General features: G+C 42.8%; 1 protein-coding gene across 1 annotated transcript in view; it reads right to left on the bottom strand.

Annotated features, from left to right (window-relative positions):
• Positions 1-19640, bottom strand: part of KIF20B (kinesin family member 20B) — a 79677-nt gene that overhangs the window by 42402 nt on the left and 17635 nt on the right. The window contains exons 10-18 of the mRNA XM_018562842.1: positions 19405-19551; positions 17933-18092; positions 13502-13783; positions 12088-12227; positions 11155-11308; positions 7376-7583; positions 6387-6448; positions 6180-6299; positions 3193-3322 (exon numbers count right to left, since the gene is read on the bottom strand). Coding sequence (XP_018418344.1) covers positions 3193-3322; positions 6180-6299; positions 6387-6448; positions 7376-7583; positions 11155-11308; positions 12088-12227; positions 13502-13783; positions 17933-18092; positions 19405-19551 — 1403 coding nt within the window. The remainder of the gene's footprint in view (positions 1-3192; positions 3323-6179; positions 6300-6386; positions 6449-7375; positions 7584-11154; positions 11309-12087; positions 12228-13501; positions 13784-17932; positions 18093-19404; positions 19552-19640) is intronic.

Below are 19640 nucleotides of genomic sequence, written 5' to 3'. Positions count from 1 at the left end.
GTATGTATAATGTATTGCTGGTATTTGTTGTATTCCTATATAGCTGGTGATATTCTGCACTGTGCTGTATAGAGGACTACAAATCCCAGCAATAATACATTATACAGTGCAATGCGAAATACCTCCAGCTATAGGAGTACAACAAATTCCAGCAATAATACATTATACAGTGGTGCAATGCCGAATACCACCAGCTATAGAGGACTACAAAACCTAGCAATAGTACATTATACAGTGCAATGCAGAATACCACCAGCTATAGAGGACTACAAAACCCAGCAATAGTACATTAAACAGCGCAATGCAGAATACCGCCAGCTATAATGTACTATTGCTGGGATTTGTTGTAGTCCTCTATAGCTGGTGGTATTCTGCATTGCACTGTATAATGTACTATTGCTAGGTTTTGTAGTCCTCTATAGCTGGTGGTATTCGGCATTGCACCACTGTATAATGTACTATTGCTGGGATTTGTAGTCCTCTATAGTCGGTGCCATTCTGCATTCATTGCTGTATAAATTTACACTATCCTTTTCACTATATTGCACACCACACTATTTTTTTTTTCTTCCACCGCTCCAAGCTTGCCCCTGTGATGGACTACAATCTCAATACAAACTAGTAGTCCATCACTAGAGCCATTTTTTAAAATGTATTTCATTGTTTATCCGATTAATCGAACTTAATAATCGGCTAACTAATCGATTTTGAAAATAATAGTTAGCTGCAGCTCTAGACAGGATAGAAAGGAAGGGGTTAATATGCAGATCTGCAGGAAAAGGGAGATAAAGGGTTAATATACAGGTCATAATAAAGAGGCAGTGGAGATCAGTAGGCGGAAATGAGGGGCAGAGAAAGTAGTTTAATCAATAAATGGGTCACCAGCTGTTGTCATTCATTGATTCTCCAATTCACAATTAACTACAACTTTTCTCCTTCCTCTGTAGTTAGAGGAAGGAGAGAGATTGTCCATCTAAACAGAAACATGTAAATCACTGATTAGTCATCACAGTGATTGCATAGTACCGAGCTGCATGGATTGGTCCTGTACAGTGTGTACTGAGCTGCCCAGCAGCCAATTGTTGAATCACGTCTAAAGACGTCCTTCCAAAAATTGACGTCCACCTCCCTGCCTTTTTTTTTTTTTTTTCAACAAGGCAGTAGGGAGGTGGTTAGTCTGGCTATAAATATTTAAAAAACGCAAGCAGTTTAAATAGGCTTGCATTTTTTTAGGCTGTTGCACCGTTCCGACAGAGCCACCCATATTTCTAACTTATTGGAGCCATCCATATTCTAACTTATTGCAACATCTCATGGCAGACAAGTCTCAATGGTTCCCTATCCTAGTAAAGAATCAGTGAAACTAACTATAAACTGGTCATGCTAGACATGGATCACAGAGGACAGAACTTTTCACCTGGTTGGGGAGGCGTGTCCCATCTAGGTCTGCCTATTGTTAAAGACAACAGTGGGCAGGACTACAGGTAGATCCAGTACTTTAACAGTATGCACTCTATATAAACTTCCAGTAGGACTAAATTAAGACAAATTAAGTGGTTAATTTTTTTTTCCTAAGTTGAAAATTGAGGTTGCTTGACAACCTTTTTTTTTTATAAGTGGAGAAAACAGTTCAGTGTAATTCCAGCCCAAACTCACTCAGGTCCTGTGTTTTTACTCTTTGTTGACTTCCTGCAGAATCCTTTGGGTGTCCATGTCACTGCCCACGACATTGACACTTTCTATTGGCTGTCAAGTGGCAGGGTCCTCTCAGAATCTAGAAGAGGAGTGGCGTAATTTCAAGAAGACAGTAGGGGACTGGCAGGTGAGGGACCATCTGCAGTGCTGTATTAGCAGTCTCCTGCACCTGGAAACGGTGCAGATGAAGGGTATGGAGGGAGAACTTTGGGGTTCTGATATTTTCTTACCATGTGAAGTAAGTTATATTCACCAAAGGATGGGTTAGAGGGTGGTAGACAATAGTGATGGGGAGGGGGGGTTAATTTTCGCACATAACTGTCAGACATAACTGGAAGTGGAAATCTCACCAAACTGAAGAGAACCCTACCTCAATGAACACAATGTCCTTATTGGAACATATCTTCATTTCAAGTGTAAAGCTAAACCTTCGGTTCAAGTGTAAGCTATAAACATTTTGTAAAGCCCCTCACTTCCTCTTGCAGCCAGAATGGTCCCCAGGTCAAAAAGTAAGAAATAGTTCAAAGGAGAGACAGACTGCAATTGTTCAAACCCTTCTAAACCACCTAAAAATAGAAACAAATTATGGCTGAGTAAGAAGAAGAAGAAGAAGAAGAAGAAGAAGAAGAAGAAGAAGAAGAAGAAGAAGAAGAAGAAGAAGAAGAAGAAGAAGAAGAAGAAGAAGAAGAAGAAGAAGAAGAAGAAGAAGAAGAAGAAGAAGAAGAAGAAGAAGAAGAAGAAGAAGAAGAAGAAGAAGAAGAAGAAGAAGAGTACTCATGAGAGAGATTGCCCCACACTTCCTGTTCCAAGGACATCATGTCACTGGTGAAGGAAGCGGCAATTTTGCTGACAGGACTTAGCAAGAGGCTTCAATGGCTCTTAATCCTTTTCAAGTACAAAAATATAAAATTGCGGGTATTGTCTGAGGATAGGTTTTCCCTAACTTCTTGGGTCAGTGACAGATATCAATGGGACAAAAGAAGCAGTCTCCTTAAAAAGGGACACAAATGGGATTCAACTCTACCCAAAAAGAAAGCTTTGACTGGATTGGTCTTTAATTGGGAAGTTTGACCAGAAGATCCCAAAATCAAATACACACTGTTAATTTTGAGAAGTGCATTGCAAGACTAAATATTGCTGCAAAGAATGAATAGCAAGAGGCCAGAAATGGCGATCCAAGTGTTAGTTGTTTTTACGGCATGAAGAGACAATCGGTTATGTTGGTATGAGGGAGCATGCAGTTAGTTAAGCACAGAAGAATTGAGGAGAAGCTGCACGTACAAACAATTAAGAGTTTTATTTTAAATTAATAGACATACGCATCAACTGAAAGTCCAGCAACCTGACAGTACAGTTTAGATCATTTCCATTTTGTTTCACTGGAAAAGCCAGACTTTCTTCTTTTCAGACGATAAAGCCTGCGATTTGCAGCATTCTGCCTTTGCATTGAGACATAGGAAAACGGGTTTCTGGCACTTTGCCCATCTGAACAGATACCTTTCTTTGTTGGAGGCTGATCCTGTGGATGGTGGTGATCCTCGGGTGGCCTCTTCCGACTTGTAGAGCTGCCATCTTCGCTGTGGCTGAATTTGGCCATTTCTCCTCTAATATCGTTTACAGTTTTCTCCTGCATTACAAAGTGCTTATTAGAAAATACAGGTCATAATAACGGTTATGTTATTCCAAACTAACAACTTTTTATTTAATGTGCCGACGATGAGAATGCCATCAGATTTAAAAAGGGTATATGACCGAGCCCAGGCAAACCGAAGTCATAGCAAACTGTTGGCGCTATATAAATCCTGAATATCATCATCATAATAAATAAAATCAGGTTATACCATAGTATTTAGAATACATACTAGGGTTGGTTTTCATAATGCAATCAAAGCTTACTTGGAAAAAAAAATTAAAATCAGTCTCATATAGCGAGTGCTGCCTTCTGTCTGCCCATCACTTTCAACAACTTCCTGGATTCCCAGTGTGCTTTGCCTCTTTCACTGCTGCAATTTCCATTTCTCAAGATTACATTTCCCATCATGCATTGCTTCCAGCAAGCAATGATAATGTTACATTGTTCAAACGGTGAATTGAAGTTCAGATGGCAGGCTCAGAGTGTTGACACATGGAAGTGCATCTTCACAGGGTTGAGGGCCGGTTCACACCACAAAGTCTGCGATCCAAAGAGTTTAGCCTTTGGAACTCTCTGGAATGCAAGCCAGCCCCGTGTTCAGGGGCGGGAGGGGGCATGGCGGCACTTTGAAGTCAATGGCACCACAGCCACACACCCTGCCCGCAGTGCGATCGGACATGTCAAGACATTGCCTGCGTTCCAGTCCAATACAAAAAAAATAGTGCAAGCAGCATTTTGCTGCGTTTGCAGTGGAGCAGAACGCAAGTAGGTTTTGCCACACGTTCGATCGCTGTGCGTTCCAGCAGCTGCTACTCTGGAACACACTGCAATTGGTGTGAATAGGCCCCGAGGGAAATTGAGTGTCAGTAAATCCTATGGTATTTTCAATAAGTTTACAAACATCTAGACTGATTTGATTATTAGGAGTGGGATAGAACGTATCGAAAATATATTAATAGATATTAATTTTAGTTTGACCCTTTCATGGCATATATATGCCTCACAGACTGATTAGGTAGCTTATTATCAAGCTGTTTAACCCTGATTGCCTATGTACCCTATGCAACGCCACTATTTCCAAGGAGGCAATGTAGGGTATATTGTAGGCTCCCCTTTGTTCCCTGTGCCTCTGTAAAAGGTGCCCATACACTGCACGATTCTCGTACGAGAATCGCAGGAAATCCCGCGATCGTACGAGAATCGTGCAGTGTATGGAAGGCATGCGACCGTTTCTACTGTACGGTCGCACGTCTTCCATCGAACCAGCATGTTTGAAAACCCGCCGGGAATAGTACGATTCTCGGCGAGTTGGTGGCCTGCTGGTTCGACAACTGCCGAACGGGCCGGTGTGCGCGCGCGCACACACTGCCCGTTTGCAGTCAGCGTAAGCCCGCCCCTCATTAGTCATTGCAAGCCCGCCCCTCAGGGGGTGTGGCTTGCGATGATCGAGAGTGCAATCTGCCCGTCCAAGATGGGCAGATCGTACATTTTTTAATCCCTTTACAACCATCGCAAGACTAAGGTCTTGCGATGGTTGTAAAGTGTATGGCCACCTTTACACTGCCAACAAGAACTAACCAGACATGGGTCCAAAGACTAACAAGTATGGAGAGCCAAGGCAAATATCCAGCATTTTAAAAAACACAGATTTTGCTATCAAAAGGACAGGTTACAATCGCACCACATGGTAAAGTGTGGTAAACGGTAACCTAGCCTAGAGACGTCTCATGTGCCAACAGCAGTGAACTTGTGATCAGCACATAAAAGGCTTCCTTACCTATACACAGCGTAAAATTTAGTATATAATTTATCAAATACATGCACCACTGGTATAGCTCAAATATGCTGGTGAATACTTAAGCTGATGTTTTATACAAATAGAAATAGGCTGTGTACATATATAGCTTGCCTAATACCTACGCTATGGTGTAATAATTGTGGGTGGAGTATTTGCATGTGTTTTACTTTCTTGAACTTAAAATGCCATGGTGCTATTCATAAGAACATTTCTTCCCAAAAAAAAACGTGTATGACCCCTTTTTTTTGTTTTGATTGCTAAAGGGCTGCCGTTAGCTTATCCCTTAAACCAGGGGTGCCCACAATTTTTGTGTTGAGATCTACTTTTCAAAATGATGAACTACATGAGATCTACCAACGAAAAAAAACCTTGCTCGCTCTTTCCTGGCTCTCCTTGTTCATCCTCCTGGCTGTCTCTCCTAACTCCTAGCTGTCTTTCCTCACTCTCTCTCCTGGCTGTTATTCCTCGTTTTCTCTTGGCTGTCTCTCCTTGCTGTATTTTGTAAACAGTGTAGTGCATCAGGCTGTGTAAACTAATATTCTTTGATGCAATACATAGCACTTCAACCACCAATATCCACCAGAAAGGTGTCATGGAGCTTGGCTCAGCAGACTCAGGCTAATAGGGAATCATGAGTGCACAGCTAAATAAATATACCAAAATGGAATATAGGGGCCACCATTCACACTCTTCGTGATCTACCAGCATCAGCTTTGAGAGCTACTAGAAGATCACGATCTACCTAATGGGCACCCCTGCCTTAAACCATATAGCGTACGCACACACAATTCATATTGTAATGGAGAGGCACAAAGACTGTCCATTAGAACCTCATTACAATCATGAATACAACATATGCAGTAGTAGGTTAGGTCGTCATTTAAACAAGGGAAAAAATTAACATTTAGTTAAATTGTAACTTGGACCCATTTGTGTTGCATTGTTGAATACTACAGATAACCACTTAGATTTCAAGGAACATCTGAGTACATATTTGTGCAAAATCACAAACTAGTAAATTGTGAGGTTAAAAACATTAAAAGATTTACTTACGTAATCTTCACATTTTGCCTCCCAGTGAGCAAGAAGGTCTTTAAGCTTTTCAGTGGCCGTATCCTTTTCTTGAATCATGTCCATTAGTTTATCAACCTGCTGCCTTTGTGATGAGAGTTTCTTTACAAAATAAAAAAATATTTTAAATATAAAACCTTTCAGCAAAGAAACTGGGAAACACTAGAAACAAGCATTTAAAAGGCTTACTTTGTCCGCTTCTTCCAGTTGAAGGTCCCGACTTCTGGACTTCTCAATATAATCTTCCAATTCTTAAAAATAAAAATAAATTCTCCCATGGGGCCCTTTGCCAAATTTCATACTTCACACAGATATGCACACATAGACATACACACACAGAGAAATATGCACAGACCCCCACAACCAGAATTACAAACACTAAATTTACACACAATAATGCCCCACTCACACCTGCGTGTTAAAAGGTGTGATTAGGGATTCCTGCATCAGGAGCTTGCATTTTCCTGCAGCAGGAAGCCTTTCTCGTGGCGTTTACATGCGGGCAGCTGTTGCCCATTCAAGGTAATGATCAAGTGACAGCCACATGTAAACTCCTGCACACCGCATGTAATGGTATGTGATATGATTACATTTGGTTAGGACAAAACAACATGCTCCCACTGTTGCACACCCATAAAAAAAAAAATATGCTCCCCCTTTTCTCCTCCTCCCCCCCCCCCCCCCCCCCCCAAACAATTTACTGTTATCATCTGCTTTTCTCTCCATAAGGACTGCACCACCTATGTTCAGTCACTTTCCAGAGTCACCATCTTCCTCCTGAGATCCCCCCCCCCACACAAGAATATTTTGCTCTCCCCGTTCCCTGTCCACACACAAAAAATAGAAAAATAGCCCCCTTACCGGATTACGTTTTTGCAAGGAGGAGGCACATCATTCCCTGGTGATTAGTAAGGTCTGGTGCAGACCTTACGAATCCGTCTTTTCGGCCTGAGGTCAGAGCTCCGACCGATGCAGACCGTGTGGCTCATGCAGTCAGGAACGCAGCATGTGACAGTGTACCCGACTTGTCAGCTGGCTGCAGGCCACATAGTACTGGTTCGTGGGATGCAATTGGCCCACGGGCTGGTACTTTGAGACCCCTGCTCTAACAATTCCATCTTTCCTTGTACAATGATAAGACTGTGTATAGCCAGCTTATGAACTCCGCCTTAACTTACCAACAGATTTCCTTTTTAGCTCCTCTTGCGTTTTAGCAAGTTCAGATGTCACTTGCTGTAATTTGTTTTCCAGTTGAGTAACGGTCTCTGGATCATCATGAATAGCTGCAATATGATGATGAGCCTCTACTGCTTGCTTCTTGATTGCTACTAGGTCATTCTGCATAGAAGAGAAGAGTCCTTGAAGTGGCAAGCTGGGTTCATCAACCTGGTATGGAGAAAATAATATTTGTCTCCCACAGGCTCGTTAACAAAAACATGCTTTAACATTAAAAAGGTCTTTCTTTCTCCACTCAGTTCATCTGCATGTTTTCACCCACCTACAGGATATACGAGACGGGGCTTGTAAGAGAGTATAAATGGTTTCACTTTTACAACCAATTATAGTTGGCATTTTAACTATTGCTCACCAAAAGATAATTACATATTTAATATATTTCCATACGACCTCTCCCCTGTTTTAACTGTCTCCTAAACAGCGTAGGATGTTGCCAAGGTACTAGTTGTGTGGAAGGCATTTCATTTTATGTGAAGCTGAAATGGTTAGTACAGTTTCAGTACTAGTACTGCTCCTAAGTAATTCTATAATGAAAACCTACCAGTAGTGAATTTAAGCCTCAGCAAAAATAAGTGTGTAGGAATGGCTAAGATATGATCGGAGAGAGGGAGAGAGAGAGAGAGACACACACAAAAAAAATTTTAAATATATTTTTAAATATATTTTATAACTCTACTGTTGGGGCTTCGGGGAAATATTAGAGGTCTAACACAGACCTTAGGACACAGTCCTCAATCTCTTTTTCTGCAGCCCCTGTTATAAATGAACAGGTAGCCTCTATACCGAGTGTTCCTGTTCTTTCATAACTTGTGGAGATAATATGCTTGTAGATCACTCCCATTCATTCATAATTAGTGACACAGTAAACATACTCTGTTCTCAGCACAGTAAACAGTGCGGGGAGGAGAGCTTGATCTCGTCTGACAGCTGACATCCCCCGCAACGTTGGCCCAGGCCTCCTGTAACAGCTGACTCCGCCCCCACTCTCCTAATCTGTCACAGCAGCGCTCTGCCTCCTGTGACAGGTTCTCTCCTCCCCGCTGGGACACAGAGCAGCGCCCAGCGGGGAGGAAAGAAAGCAGGGATGCACCGCTATTCGGGCCAGAAAGATGGCAATTCTGGATATTGCCAAAAGTGCAATTTTCGGCCGATATTTTAGTGCATCTATATATTATATTTTTTAGTCCTGAATAACCTCACTACAGACAGACATTCAGTGGATGGAGGAAGAATCAATAGACTATGTGAAAGACCAGAAAGCACCCCTGGCATTCTTGAATAAGAGGAACCCCCCACAGCACTTTTCCCAGCCACTTGACAGAATGTGATCACACCAGGGACTACCCAATTCATAAAAGGCAGGCACATTAGACCTTTCTGGAATTAGACCTGAAGTGGAGAAGGGGCTGAAGTCAATAGGAGAAAGGGAGAAGTCTCTGAGAGGAGGATCCACCAATAACTCTCACTTTTGCAAGGTAGGGGAAAGGGGTTCCCTGTTTGATAATGAGTGGCATAGAAGTAAACATGTTGTGGACCATTGCAGCAAAGAACTACAGTATGTTGGCTACCCTGGCCTACAGGTGACAGTTTCAAACTTCAAAACCTAACAAAAGCCACATCTGGCCTGATCTTGCAGGCATTAAGCTCTTCAAGGAGATTTTGTTCACTAGCGTTTACAACTCCAATTTCAAAAAAGTTAGGACACTAAAATCTACAAAAAGCAGAATGCAGTGATTTGCAAGTCTCAGCCATATTTTATTCAAAATAGAAAAACATATATCAAATGTTTAAACTGAATAAAACATTTTATGAAAAAATAAAGGTTTTAAAATTGATGGCAGCAACACATATCAAAAAAGTTGTGATAGGGTCATGTTAAATACGGTGTAGCATCGCCTCTAACAACAACACTCTGTAAACATCTGGGAACGGAGGGAGACAGACCAGTTGCCGGAGTTTGGGGAAGAGGAATGTTTTCCCATTCTTGACTGATATAGGATTCTAACTGTTCAACAGTCCTGGATCATCTTCGTCGTATTTTTAATTTCAGGCACCAAATATTTTCAGTTGGTGAAAGGTCTGGACTGCAGGCAGACCAGTTAAGCACCTGGACTCTTCTACTACCAAGCCATGCTGTTGTCTTAGCTGCAGTATGCAGTTTAGCCCTTTCCTGCTGAAATATGCAAGGCCTTCCCTGAAAAAGACATTGTCTGGATGGGAGCATATGCAGTTTTAAAACCTGGAAATATATCTTTAAGCATTGAGGTTTCCTTTCCAGATGTGCAACCTGCCTACTCCATACAAACCAATTCACCCCCATACCATCAGAGAGATAAGCTAAAGGATCCCTTCTCCCATTTAGTTCAGAGGATGCAGTGCCCATGATTTCCAAAGCCATGTCTAGGCTGTATTGCCCCAGTAACCACTGGCCTATGAGCTACCATGTCCAATCCCCCCAGACACCATCCTAAACTCCTCATTGATAGGCACAGGATGGGCCAATCCTAATGCTCACCAGGTTGGGTTTGGGCCTCAAAAATAACAAAAAACTGTTAAAAATAAGCAGCACTGGGTTCTAGGTGCTGAAAGAAAATTGATTAAAAAGGAGAACTGAGGTGAGTGCTTTTCGCTCATAGCCAGCTGTCACACAGCTGGGCAGATTCCAGCATAATTGTCAGGATCCGCTTCAGCTGCGGCGTCTCAGTATACCGCGAGCTACAGCTCACCGTATACTGAGCCTAGGGTGATGGGAGGACGCTAGTTTGTGTGCCCACAAGGTCGAGCGCGATCTACCAGTGATCGTGTAGCGATCACTGGTAGATCGCACTGTCCTCTTCTCCCGCCGCTTCTCCGGATCCCCGCTGCTCTCCCCAGCGGGGATCGGAGAAGAAGAAGAAGTGAAGGAACCGGCGGCGGGGTAGGGCGGAGGTGCTGCAGAAAAAGAGATTGAGGACTTGGTGTCCTCAATTTCTTTTTCTATTTTAAAAAGAGAAATATCAAGGGGCTTTTTAAACTCCTATTATTTCCCCGAAGCCCCCCCAAGAGTAAAAAAAAAAAAGTAAAAAATAAAATTAAAAAAACATTTTTTTTCTTGCCTCAGGCGCAAAAGGAGCTGGCTACGGCTATGCTCCCGTGGTGCTCGTGCGGCTGCCGGCTGAATGTGTCAGACACTGCAGATGGAAAGGTGCAGGACACCCCATGTGCAACGTCGGCCACACGAGCACTACGGGAGGACAGGGCGCCGGGACCTGTAGGGCGCAGTGGAATGTAAGTCGGCCGACTCCCTGCGTTCAGGTGCGGGAGGGGGTGTGGAGCTGTATTGAAGTCAATGGCATCGCCCACATTGCGATTGCCCGCACTCGGAACGCAGGCACATTAGCCTGCATTCCGGTCCAGTGCGATCTGCAAAAATAGTGCTCGCAGAATTTTTGCGGATCGGACTGGAACACAGGCACTAATGCAGGCGATCGCACTGTGGGCGAGGGGCCTGCCTGCGGTGCCATTGACTTCAATGCACCGCCACGCCCCCCTGCCGCCTCTGAATGCCGGTGTTTTTTCGTTGGTAGATCTCAATGAGCTCGTCATTTGAAAAGTAGATCTCCAGACGAATAGTGGGCGCCCCTGCCCTAAGGAGAACTATGTGGAAAAGCCTTAACCCCATAGTTCTCCTTTAAACACCTTGCTTAGTGGAGTTCCTTTAACAGCTCACCAATCACAATACCTGGACAGTTGTATCTGTTACGGTGTCCGTTTCTTTGACGTCGTTCTCCTCATCTTCCTCTTCATTAGAACATTTTCTCACCAAGTCCTGCAAAATCTCCATCCTTTCATCACATCTTTCTTCCATAAGTTCTTTTTCCTTTTGTAAGCATTCCCTGTAGAAAATAAAAGCACAAAACAATGTAATGCAAGAACAATGGAATGCCAATAGCATTTCTGGTTACAAATCAGAGTACTTCATTACAAAAGGTCGCACTATAAACATTACATGTACCCTATTTTGCGGTCCATAAGACGCACCGGACCATAGGACGCAGGGAGGTCCGGCGCGCCTTATGGAGCACTCGAGACTGTAGCTTCTGTGACAGCTTCTATGACAGAAGCTGCAGTTAGTGACCGCTGAGACAGGTGGCGCTGTGATTACAGCGCCACGGTCTCAGTGATGACACAGAGCAGGCGAAGAACGTCTATTCTTCGTCTGCTCTATGGTTATCTCGATCGTCGCTGCTCCTCGGTTTTAATACGAGTGATCTCATTAGATCACTCGTATTAAACGAGCAGTGGCTCCTACTACTCGCCCGGCGCCCGAAACTGCATGTCTCGGGCGTCGGGATTCGCTCCATAAGACGCAGGCACTTTTTCCACCTCCTTTTGGGGGGGAAAAAAAAAAGTGTGTCTTATGGAGCGAAAAATACGGTATATACATTTCATGTATATGTGGCAAATTTCAATCTGAATTATTATGTACTAGAAAAACAATAGAGAACACACTTGTAAAAGTTGTATATTGAATATGGTAAATAAAAATTTATTACAGCAAAATTTTACAGGTACAAAAAACCTAAGAAAAAAAAATCAGGCAAATTTTAAAAACTATTCAAAATGAATCATACTGAGAGATCTAGAACACTTTCACATGGAATAAAGCATTTACCTGAAGTCATGTTCACGCTGAACGTAGTGCTGTGTAAATTCTTTAGTTACATCGTCCCGGATCTTAAATTCCATTACAAGTTTATCCCTTTTTTCATTGACAAGTTGAGTTTTTAGATCATTGACAAGTTCCAATAGTTTCTGGAATAAATGGTTTAGAAACATGCAGTTAATATTATTGTAACAAATTTTGTATTGAAGAAAGCGTTACTCATGATAATTAACAGAAATCCATGCTTTTTATTCGTACATAGAACAATGTTTCCCAAATTGTGAGACACACAACAATGAAAAGTACAAACTCGCACATAAAAAAAACCAAAAAAATAAAATCGGGCCCTGCAAGGAAGTGTAAAATGTTCAACTCCAATACTGCAACAAAATCGTCCCTTAGTGACTGTTCACAAGACATCCGTTTTCTGTGCTGATCTGATGCCTACACTCCTGCACTAAAAATGCATCCCAATGTATCCCTATGTGTTTTATGGGCTACAGTTCTCACGTGCGCAGTCCGCTCATGTTACGACAGAAAAATACTGCATGTCACATTTTGTATGGTCAGGAAATGCAAAACGCATCAAAAACGCACTGCAGCTAACATACTGATGGCCCCACTCTAGCAAGCTTTTTTTACTGGAACCCATCAAAAACGCAGCAAAAAACACATAGCACCGCGTCTGCAGATCCGCACCGGAAACTCACGTGAACAGGCCCTTACAGAACGTTCCAAATCAAATTACTTCTACGTTTTCCAGATTCCTGGTCCCCCCTATAGCAAGCTGTGGTCCCTCCTTCCAGCCCCTATGTCACTACAGGATACAGTAGTACTGCAACGGCCAGAGGGAGAAACCACATTGCACAACAGGGGAGTGTAAATCTGGCACTCATGGAAATGCTGGCTTCAGAAGGTTCTTCTAGCATCAGGTTTTCTGAAATACGGGAGTGATAAGCATCACAGGCAGCAAGAGAGACAAGTATTAAATGCCTTCTTTGCAAAAGTCAGTTTTTAAAGCAATATATTTTAGCAAAAGAGTCACTTTAAGGTGGTTTCAGAGTGTGAATATAAAAAAAAGGTACCTTGGAGCAGGCACCTCTGCTTGAAATCAGACTTCTTTAATAAGCCAAGGTGGCCATTACAGAGTATAGACACCTGTTTGACCAGAGTAGTGGCACACAACTTGGAAATAAATAGCACAGATGGGGGAAATATGGAGATACAGCAAAGCATGAAATTGCAGCATCAGCAAGTAGTTGGGTTATTGTGAGTAGGTAGTATGTGTAACCTACCACATCTCTCTCACCTGAACAGTGGCAAGATGTCAACTGTCAATCTTATACTCAAGAGGTACAAACAGTGGTACACCGACTGGCCCAAAGACTGGGAAAATAGACAGAACAGTAATGGATAAATCTACCTCATAAGTCTCTTTCTTAATGAGAATTTCCTCCTCCTCCTCCTCATCATCATCTTGTTCCTCTAGATTGGTGCAGTCAAGACATTCTTCATCCTCGCAATTTTCCTCAAACTCATCATTTTCATCTTCTAGAACATTCTCCAAGTGGGAATCCCACTGTACCGTTGCTCGCCTTCTTGAAAGCCACATCTTGTTGTCAGCATTATTGATTATGAAAGAAACTTCTCTTGCACTCTTTGCCTGGCTGTTTTCTGTGGATTGGCTGGATTCCAGCACAAGCACCTGCCCCCCCAAAAAAAGCCATATTCTTAATGGATAACTGGTAAACAAGGAGATTAAATTCTATATCTCAACCCAACATTGTGTTCTTCGATTACGTGAAGTATGATTACACTTAATAGCACAGAGTATGGTAAACGTCTCGTTTTAAAGCAAATATTGCATCTTAATGTAGAAGTCTCAGCATAAGAAGCAGACCTTTTGCTGGATTTACTACACACCACACCATCAACCAAAATTAACAGTATATGAAAAACCTGGCAGATTAAAAGACCTTTAACCAAATCAGCGCAATAGGATTTCGTAGCTGCAAGTAAAACATTTTTGCTTTTACTTATTGTTACTTCCTCTTTCTCACAAGATTATTGTAGTTTACAGGAAGGCGCAGGTGATGTAGCCTTCCCAGGATGCATCTGTGAGGCACTGGTGATATAGCTCTGGCCTCACAGATGCATCCAGGGAAGGATCTTGGAGAAGATACATTTTTTTACCCCCTAGATGCTGGCACTGTCGCAGGAGGCAGACCCAGCGTTCCTGCAAGTTGAGATGAGTCAATTGCCCATAGTGAAAATGGCCACTTTGAAAAGAATAGGGGAGGAAAAGAAAAATTGGAGTTACGTACCTGGTAACTCTGTTTCTAGGAACCTTCCAGGACAGCATTAGAGATAGGCTCCTCCCACCGGAACAGGAAACACATCACCCACACTTAAAATAAAAAAGGAGCACAAGCCTAGCACGCTTCAGTTAAACATAAGACCCGAAGGATACCATATTGCACTCGTTCATACCGGTAGAATTATAGATACATATACACCCATAATAATATATAACCTTACATTGCCTAACAACGCATAGTAAATAACTCCACCATATCGGGCAGGAATCCCTGCTGTCCTGGAAGGTTCCTAGAAACAGAGTTACCAGGTAAGTAACTCCAATTTTCTCTAGTCACCTTCCAGGACAGCATTAGAGAGGATAAGCGAGCACCATACTCACAATCAGGGGGGGGGGACCACAGTGTACAGGGCTTTCACCCGAAAACCTGATCTTGGTTGACCGTTAAGTCAACTCTACAGTACTTGACAACGACAAAAGCCTGGACCAGTTAGCCCTGCTCTGGTGTAGCCCCTGCACGCTTAGCCCATAAAGAGGCCAAGCGAACGTCCGCGCCTAGTAAGGCTGCTTCTCCCATAACTGATGTACTGGTACAAAAGGAGGGAACTGCCATACCATGCGTTCCCTGACATATTGCATTGCATTGGTTTTAAGCCAATTTTTCCCTGTGCTATAGGGACCCAAAATCGGCAAAGTGTACATTTCGCTAAACCATGGCTACTAGCAAAGCTGTTTTAGATGCAATAATTTTAAAGAACATGATACAATTAGTTCAACGGAGTTTCTAGGAAAGCCTGTAGGACTCCGTAATCATATCCACACGGCAGTGACTAACATGTGGCTATAACCATGCACCAAGTATAGCTTGGATGATAATACCAAGGCTGAGCTGCATAACCACATCATAACTGGTAAAGAGTTCCCAAAGCAGAAAACCGTTATCCTGTAGAAAGTATAGTTACACAACTATACAAAGCATGAAGTCAGATGATAATACTGAGCCTCACACCTACACAGCGACCAAGAACGCCTTATGGAAACTATCATCAGTTACCGTGTAGACGGTTGGGTTAGATATATGAAAGAAGTCAGATGGATTTGATGCAGTTGTTTTCTGCAAAACAAAAACGACAAAGCTGTGTTAAAAAACAGCAATCTTCCAACGTGTGTCAACCCCCTTTCTCATGCCCCCAAACACTGAGAAATAACCGGTAAAAAGAATGGGGAACTCCCCCTCGCTTACCTTAGAGCTGCCGGCACCAGGATCCCCCAGATCAAGTGATGCCATTGTGGTAGTTGAATCTCCAGCTGGGCCCCCTGGCCCCTCCGACTCCAGCTCCTGTGCCCTGCCATTGGTGCCCCCCCTTGCGTGTGTGGGAACCGCAAGGGTTTTGCGAACCACTGCTTCAGCTGTGTTGGGCATCTGTAGCGTGGACCGAGCGGTTGCTGCAGCCTAGAAGCGCCGGGTACTATGACCCTCGCGCCCAGAAGTGACGTCAGACGCTCTGCGGGCCCGACCGGAAGTGCGCGAAAAAGCGCCACTCCTGCCTAATGACCCGTCCGTCGGAATATTCGTCCCCTGCCGAATCTCCACGAGGGCCGCCGAACCAACAGACTGCCGAACCGGAGGGAAATGCCTGCTTCAGAGTTGCTTTGTACAGGTAGGAGCAGACACCACACACAGCCATTTAGAAGCAGAGGGCTTCGCACTGGGGAAACTCCCCTGAGTCCACCACACCAAAAAGGCCTAGTTGCCCTGCATACCCTTATGCAAGTAAACTACTGGCAATTGTTTTTTGGACAGTTGGGGCCCCCCCTCATGGATACCCTAGGTCCACTGACCCTCTGCTGCACCCACGTCGGGGGGAAGCCCCTGCTCACTAGCACGTAGGCCTAGGAAAAATAACAAACGTTACAATGTCCTGCTCGGCCGGAGGAAACACAAAATAACTGAAGCGTGCTAGGCTTGTGCTCCTTTTTAGTTTAAGTGTGGGTGATGTGTTTCCTGTTCCGGTGGGAGGAGCCTATCTCTAATGCTGTCATGGAAGGTGACTAGAGAAAATATGGTATGCAAAGAATAATAATAGCATGCTTTGCTCTAGGTCAGTAATCAGTATGTGGACAACGTCCATATTGCTCAGTACCAGTTTCCTTTTACGCTCAACTCCAGAACAAGCAAATATTGTCTAAGAGACACGTGTAGTCTTATTGGAAAATTATGTTCTTTGTGTATTTTTTCCCATATCTGCAAAGTATTCCAGCGAGAATCTTTGCCTCTGTACAGGAGCTACCTGTAATAAATACCAGTCACTGCAGCTCCCTCTGTCTGGTACCTGCCCTCTCCTGTAGTTTTGTTGCAGGCAGCCTGTAGTAGGTGGGATCTACTGGGTATCTCCTACAGCTCTGCACAGGACAATGATACCACCACTATGTGTGCAAGTAATAACTGTTTTTTCAAAGGAATTTGGTGCACCCAAAGTGGATTTATATCCTTGGAGGCTACCGATATATATTAAAATATGTTTTATGTGCATGGAGCTTTAAAGCCGCTATTATCCACAAAATCTGTAGGAGGACATTTTGGATGTTGCTTACTTTTCCATTGCCTGTTGGACAGTGTTCTTTTATAAAATCTTTCAGTACCACACAAATTCTACCAACCCATCATTGCTATTGATAAAATGTGCCACACAGGAAGATCACATACACCATGTTAGGCACAGTAGAGAAAGGGTAAAACCACTGTCAGGTTTTCATTGCCACCTGTGTCCGTGCCGTGCATCCTCTGTCCGGTATAGATTTTTTAAAAGGTCTTTCCTATTTTATTGAAAACAAAGTTTTGGCTTTATGAATGCTTTAAGCATTAAATAAATCAGGTTTTTATTTTTTTGGTGCATTTATTAATGCTCTATGTAAAAGGGCATTATATTAACCACTAATTGCAGACACATTTGTCAAACCACAGCAAAAATGCCGCTTGCAGAACTATAAATAAAAAAGCATTGGATTGCAAAGTATAGATGATATCCGTTGTATTAACTGCAACCCGGATCTCATAATGCATTTTGTGGGCACTTTTTTTGTTCATTTCACTGCACAAATGCAATCCAGAAATAATTAGCACAGAAGCTTATTTAGTGTTCCCTCCCATATCCTCACCTAATCAAAGCTTTTCAGTATAGCCTTCAATCATTTAACAGGAAGCAGGAAAGCATGGTTTTTCCATTTTTTTTAACTCTTCAAAAGATAATTACTACTAACAGCAGTAACAGATGTCCATTTATCAACTGCAAGTATAAAATCAGCAGTGATACATAAAAGAGTAGCAGGCTACAGTAAACATTTAACACAGACCAAGGAAATAAAACCATTTATAAAATAGACAAGCAAAGTGTCCTTGCATTTTTGATGACGTGGGCTATTTACACTATTACTATCTCATTCTCACTAGAGAAAAATGCTATTTTGGGTTTGCACATTACATTCATTTTTAAATATAAGGACATTAAAAGGCTTTAATTTCTGTATTGCACATACCTTTTGGGCAACCGCTGAGAATTTGAGCACATTAAGCGTCTCATCATAGGCAGAGGCTGACTGGCTGATGTTCACAATCATGCACACTTTTCCTTTGCCACTGAAAAAGCTCTGAAGGTAGTGCGTAAGCTTGCTTTCCCGGAAAGGCACATGCTGGATCCTAGACAAACAATATTTGTCAACACAAAGCTCAACGTGGGCCAGCTGTTTAGCCATATTTACAGTAGATATGACAGAATAATAAAATCCAGCATTAAAGTACATCTAAACCAAAGAAAAAAAAAAATAAATCAGTATTGTGCAGCTATTCAGTTCCTACACGTGGTGGCCGTGTTAGAAATTCCAAGTAAAAATAAAGAAACCTGAAAAAGACTAATAAACTCTGTATATGCGGTTAAAAGTAGAACTATGAGGTGAGCGCTTTTCACTCACCTCATAGTTCTAGCCGACCTGTGACAATGAGACTGTCACAGGTCGGCTCAGTAGATCGGGAGGTGAGCGAACACATACCGGCGTTCGCTCACCTCTTGATCCTGTAACGGCTCTCTGCCGTGACAGGATTCCCCCCTCCCCGTCAGCGCTGACTGGAGGAACGGACGGGGGAGTGAACAGCTGGCTCTGCCTCTAGAAAGGCAGAGCCAGCTGTCAGTGACGCAGCTGGGCGGATCCCGGCACAATTGTCAGGATCCGCTTCAGCGTCTGAGTATACCGCGAACAGCAGCTTGCGGTATACTGCGGCGTCTCAGTATACTGCGAGCTACAGCTCGCGGTATACTGAGCCTAGGGTGACGGGAGGACGCTAGTTTGTGTCCTCCCATTACCCTAAGGAGAACTTTGGGGAAAAGCCTTAACCCCATAGTTCTCCTTTAATGATAGCTTAATACCTAGTTGATCAAGCTTCTTTTTTACTGTATGAACCACAAAAATCCAGATAGTTAAGTGCAAATGTACTGTACGATCCTACTTCCTGGTTCATGTTCCACTTTTTGCTGTCTGTAACATAATTGCATTTCAATTGATTTATTGTAGGCTATTGATAGTGCATTTTGATTGTTTTGTTTACAACACACACGTATAAAAACCAAAAAAACAGCTGCCTTGGAAAATTTACAAATTTCTCTCTTGGGGTACCCCGCTTTCAGATGTAGGCGGACAGAACCTGCAAGAGCCTGCCTCCCACTCCCCGAGTTGCTTGAACAGATGTTTCCATCCAGAGAAGGAAACACAAATACTGTGACTGCTTGGAGAGACCAACTTTTAAAGTCTACAGTGATTAGGTTTCCTGCCTCCTGAGGGTGGAGTCATGCTCTCAGGTGCTGTCCTCGATACAGAAATAGAAAAAAAAACAAAGTATGTTGACTTATAAAACACATTAAAAAGCACTTTTAAACAAACTGCAAGCAATAACATTTAGGAAAAAAAAAACAAAGCGTGAACAGATGCCAAGGAGGGACGAGGGACTGTGAACCTACTTTGAGTGCTGGCTGTTCTTCAGTGCATTAATACATTTGCCAAGAATTAGTAAAGAAGTGTTTATGTTTCCACTCTCTTTAAGCCTTTCACCTTCGTTTTGAGTTTTTGTGCATCGTTCAGAGCCTGCCAAATCACACAGTGCCAATCTATAAAATGTAAAGAAAAAAAAAAAAGTGTTTATGAAAGTCAGGACAGAAATATATGTTTGTTTTAAGATTAACAAAAAAAAAAAAAA

This window comes from Nanorana parkeri, unplaced genomic scaffold (genome assembly GCF_000935625.1).
Source record: "Nanorana parkeri isolate BGI_ZX_2015 unplaced genomic scaffold, ASM93562v1 scaffold606, whole genome shotgun sequence".
Taxonomy (NCBI): Eukaryota; Metazoa; Chordata; class Amphibia; order Anura; family Dicroglossidae; genus Nanorana; species Nanorana parkeri.
Note: the sequence above shows the minus strand (reverse complement) of the source record. Positions and strands in the feature narration are given on the sequence as shown.